The following is a 4,850-nucleotide window of genomic DNA, read 5'->3' as shown; positions in this document are numbered from 1 at the left end:
AGGAAAGGAAAAAGAGCTTGAGTTTTCTTACCAATGTTCACGAATGGTTTAACGGTGGCGAAATCAACAACATGCAATGGTTTAACAGTGGCGAAATCAACCATACTTAAGCTCTTAAGTGAAAAGAAACAAACTTGACATTTTGACCCATAATTGGGGTTACGGCCAAGGAGAAAGAGAGGGTGCAGAGGAAGTGATTTTCTTCTTCTCACTTGAATTCCCAATACCCCAAGATTTGATTCTATAAAGGATTTATAGTTCATGAATAAACCCAATTGAAGGATTTGTGAGGACATGGAGATTTGGGATTTGAGAATAGATTTGAAATCAATAGGGAAAAGGAATAGAATCTAAGCTACATGTTACTAGTTACTAGTAATAGGTTTCATTGATAATGGGTTTAGAGGAAAAGGTTCATGCAACTATGATGGAGAAGGAAATTTTTGAGCTTTTGGCTATGGAGGTTGTGGTCTCACGGTTTGAGAAGCAAAACAAAGATGAGTTATTGTTGTTAAAGGTGGGTGAGAGAGAATGAGGTAGTTGTCTATTTTGTCATTCTTCCACTTATTACCAAAATGTACTTGTGTTCTACAATTACTCCTTCCTTTACACTTCTTCACTTAATATTAATCAGTCCAATAAGAAGTAGCAGGAAATATGTTGGCAAAAACTGAGTTTTGGATGGTATAAGTGTAAGGGATTTAAATGTCCTTAATTTTTATGTCTCAACAATATATCAAATGATTTTGAATAAACTTTCAATTTAACGGTGGATTTTGCATAACATTTGGTGCGTCAAATTAGTTGGTGTCAACGAATTCTAACTCTCTATATATATATATATTAATCACGTGTGACATTCTACTTGTAGGTGTTTGGTCCTTCTTCTCAATTTAGGTTTGGGTTCAACTCCTTTCACTATTTGACGACGAATTTTTCATCTCACCGCAGACCATAATATTTTAGGCAACATCTGCCACTGCATGGAAAAACCTTATGTGATGAGTACTGAAGTTTTTGTCTTTGTACTTCTATTGTCTTCCGAAACTTAATGTCATCAGTCATAAGGAGGAGCAACCATTTTATTTACTATCGTGTATAATTTGGCAATTAACCACTTCTTTATTTTTTATTTAGAGGCTAACTAAGATCACTGATGTAGGAAGGTTGGCCAAGCCGGAATGAAGACGAAGTGGCGCGAAAGAAAGGTTTACTTGAAAAAATAGTGAAGATTTGATTTTACTCTATTTTAATTAGATTTGTTATTTTTCTTTTACCAGCAAGATTTATTATTTTTATATTTTAGCAAGATTTATTATTTTAACTAGATGAGTTATTTTCTTTTACAATATTTTTTTTTGACAATTCTTTTTTACTATCTTTTAGGAGATTTGTTATATTTATTTTTCACTACTATTTAAACTAAACCATTGTAGCCTTGAAAGGTAACTTTTTGATTCAATAAAAATACAGAGATTTCCTCTCAAGTTTGGTGAATTCCAAATTAATTACTTTTCTTGTGTTCCACGCTTCCGTAATGCGTCAATCACCCATTTTCGTGGCAATGACAAGAAAAATTCAAATTATATAGTAGTTCCTATAAATAGGAAGCAAAAGAGTGAAACGAAAATTCACTACAACTACAACCTCAAAAAATTTCATTGTTAAAGATAAGTAACCCGTTTATCTAGCCTCATGTTTTTCTTACATAACCCAAAATTAGATTTTGATCTATTTGGTTTTGGGGTATAAATACCTATGAAACATTGTAATCAATAATCGGGGGCAATTTCTTCTATCTTTCTTGTTTTCAAGTGTCACCCAATAATAACAAGTGTTCTTTCTTTCCATTTTGTTGGCCTTGGGGTTTAACTTCGATTTGAAGTTCAATCCCAATTTTCGGTCAACATCTTCCAATAAAGGAAAAAGAACCGAAATAAAAAAAAATAATGCCGAGATCACTCAACATTTTTTTATTTTTTCTTTGTTTGGCGGTCATCACGCCTACAATGAATGCCAGTGAATTAGAGACTGAGAAATTTTGGAAGGAAGAAAGACCTGAGTTTGATCAATATTGGGAGGAAAGGTCTGTAGAAGCAAAAGAATTCAATCAAAAAGCTTATTTCCCTGATCCTTTCGAAGTCTCTGGCAACCTAACTGCTTCTATTACCGAGTGAGCATTTTTCTAATTACACAATAAAATTCATATTTGCCACATATTCAATTCAATAATATAAACATAGTGCATGTGTGATTGGTTTTATGTAAAAATGATTCCAAAAACATAAAATTAATTTTGATATGTTTGAGTTTGTATTAGCAAGCTAGTGAGGATGTTGCTAATTAAATTACAACATACCATATCATTTTCATGACACATTCAATTTCATAGGATATACATAGAGTAAAAATTTCATTTGCATGCATATATATATATATAAAAGTTATTAAAATAGTTTAATGATTTGTTCAAATGCTTTTACACATACTTTTGATCATAACATAATATTTTTTTCGAAACCATTTGTAGAAATGTCTGAAATCAATAATATAAGATAAATTGAGAAATCTATGTTCTAAAAATAAAAAAATGTGTTTGATGTTTTTGACAAACAGAGTCATTGCTGGAAAGAACTTAAGAAGGAACCTGAGGGGAAACAAAGGGGGAGGACAATGTCTGGCCACAAACCCCATTGATAGATGCTGGAGGTGTGACCCAAATTGGGCTGATAACCGCCAGAAACTAGCCGATTGTGTCCAAGGGTTCGGCAGAAACACCCGTGGAGGTAAAGGCGGTCCAATTTACGTTGTCACCGATCCTTCTGACGATGAATTGATGGACCCCAAACCCGGCACACTCCGTTATGCAGTCACACGTAATGGACCCCTTTGGATCACATTCGCTCACAACATGCTTATCACACTACAACAAGAACTTATCATGAATAGTGACAAGACAATTGATGGTAGAGGAGTTGATGTTTACATTGCCAATGGTGCTGGTATTACTGTACAATTTGTTAAGAATATTATCATCCATGGAATTAAGATTTACAACATTCAAGTACGCGAAGGTGGTACGATTAGAGATTCTGAGACCCATTATGGTTTAAGGACTAGGAGTGATGGTGATGGTATTTCCATATTTGGTTCTAGTAATATTTGGATTGATCATGTCTCCATGAAAAATTGTACTGATGGTTTAATTGATGCAATCATGGGATCTACTGCTATTACCATTTCTAACAGTCACTTCACTGACCACAATGAGGTGATTAATTAATTAATTTGTTTCTTGCGCTTTTAATCCTGGTTGACAGTTTCATCAGCCATAATTGGACCAGAAGATTTTTAGTTCCCTTATGTGTTTTTTAATTTAACCTTGGTTTGTTTTTTATTTTTAGGAAACCTTGGTTTGTTTTTGTTCATCGAAGAATTAAGTTTTTTTGTTTTGGATGTTTGTGCAATGTAGGTTATGCTTTTTGGTGCTAATGACAATCATAAAGAAGACAAGATCATGCAAATCACATTAGCATTCAACCACTTTGGAAAAAGATTAGTACAAAGGATGCCAAGGGCAAGATTTGGTTTTGTCCATTGTGTTAACAATGACTACACTCATTGGGAAATGTATGCCATTGGTGGTAGCTCGAACCCTACAATTATCAGTGAGGGTAACAGATTCATTGGCCCAGAAAACAAAATGGTAGGTAAAGACCTTATTAATTCTAAAGAAGTAACAAAGAGAGAATACACCGATGAAAGTATATGGAAAAGCTGGCAATGGAGATCAATCAATGACGAATTTTTGAGCGATGCTTACTTTATTCAATCTGGACCAGAGCTAAAGGACAGACCATTTTCAAGGCAAGACATGATAACAGCTAAACCAGGAAGTTATGTTGGAAGACTTACACGATTTGCCGGAAACCTACAATGCATTGTGGGTAAACCTTGTTAGATTTTGGTCAATCTGTTATTGTTGCTACTTACTCATTGCTACAATAGTGGCATGACAAAGGATAAAAAAGAATGAAGAGCAATAATATAATGTCCTAACATAGTTTGCCAAATAGATTTTTCTTTTCTTGTTTACTTTTCCTTCAACTTTCTAATAGAAAGGATCAGTCATGAAATCTTTCATTTTAATGCCAGATACATGTACCTGAAAAGGAGTATTCTATTTTATTATCAATGAAGTTTTTTAATTCTTTTTGTATGAAAATATGTATGTAAATAAATTGACTTTGTGGATTTGTTGTGCGAAATAATAAGCATTAAGGAAAACCAAGCCTTGAGAGCTCCTTAGCCCTCTTTGCTCCTCCTCCTTTGCCTTTTAGAGGTTTATAGTTCTCTGAACTTCTGAATGAATAATCGTGAAGGAAGAGAGCTCTATTTATAGTTTTTTTTAGCGATTTTGGGTTTTTCCATCGTATCCATCGTACCACGATAATCCCAACGTTGGTACGATGAGTCTGTTTCTTCCTTGGCGGCCAAGTTTCCTTGTCATCGGGGTCAAGTTCTTTTGAGGTAAAGGAGACTGATGTAGGAGGATTTCTTTAGTATTTTATTATTTTAGATAGATTTAATATCATTATATTTTATCTAGATTTGTTATTTTTATTTAGCTACAATTGTTATTTTCTTTTAGTTAGATTTATTATTTTTATTTAGCTAGGCTTGTTATTTTCTTTTGGAGAAAATTCCCTAAGTCCCGTTCCTCTTGTTGTCCAACCAAAACATTACACCTGGATAAAATATATTATATTATTAAAAGATAATTTTTGTCAAAAAAAAAAAAAATTTAACGCCGTGAGTTCCATATATGTTCCTTTCTCAGATCCTCTGTT

The 4,850-nt window shown here is 33.4% G+C and overlaps 1 protein-coding gene across 1 annotated transcript; it reads left to right on the top strand.

Moving 5' to 3' along the window:
• Positions 1-1,958: 1,958 nt before the first annotated feature.
• LOC123897116 (pectate lyase-like) lies at positions 1,959-3,990 on the top strand. Its single transcript, XM_045947607.1, has 3 exons — positions 1,959-2,173; positions 2,617-3,271; positions 3,473-3,990. The coding sequence occupies exons 1-3, from the start codon at positions 2,010-2,012 to the stop codon at positions 3,959-3,961; spliced, it is 1,308 nt and encodes a 435-aa protein (XP_045803563.1). The 5' UTR covers positions 1,959-2,009; the 3' UTR covers positions 3,962-3,990.
• The last annotated feature ends 860 nt before the right edge of the window (positions 3,991-4,850 follow it).

Source organism: Trifolium pratense, linkage group LG7, assembly GCF_020283565.1.
Source record: "Trifolium pratense cultivar HEN17-A07 linkage group LG7, ARS_RC_1.1, whole genome shotgun sequence".
In the NCBI taxonomy this organism is placed as follows: Eukaryota; Viridiplantae; Streptophyta; class Magnoliopsida; order Fabales; family Fabaceae; genus Trifolium; species Trifolium pratense.
Note: the sequence above shows the minus strand (reverse complement) of the source record. Positions and strands in the feature narration are given on the sequence as shown.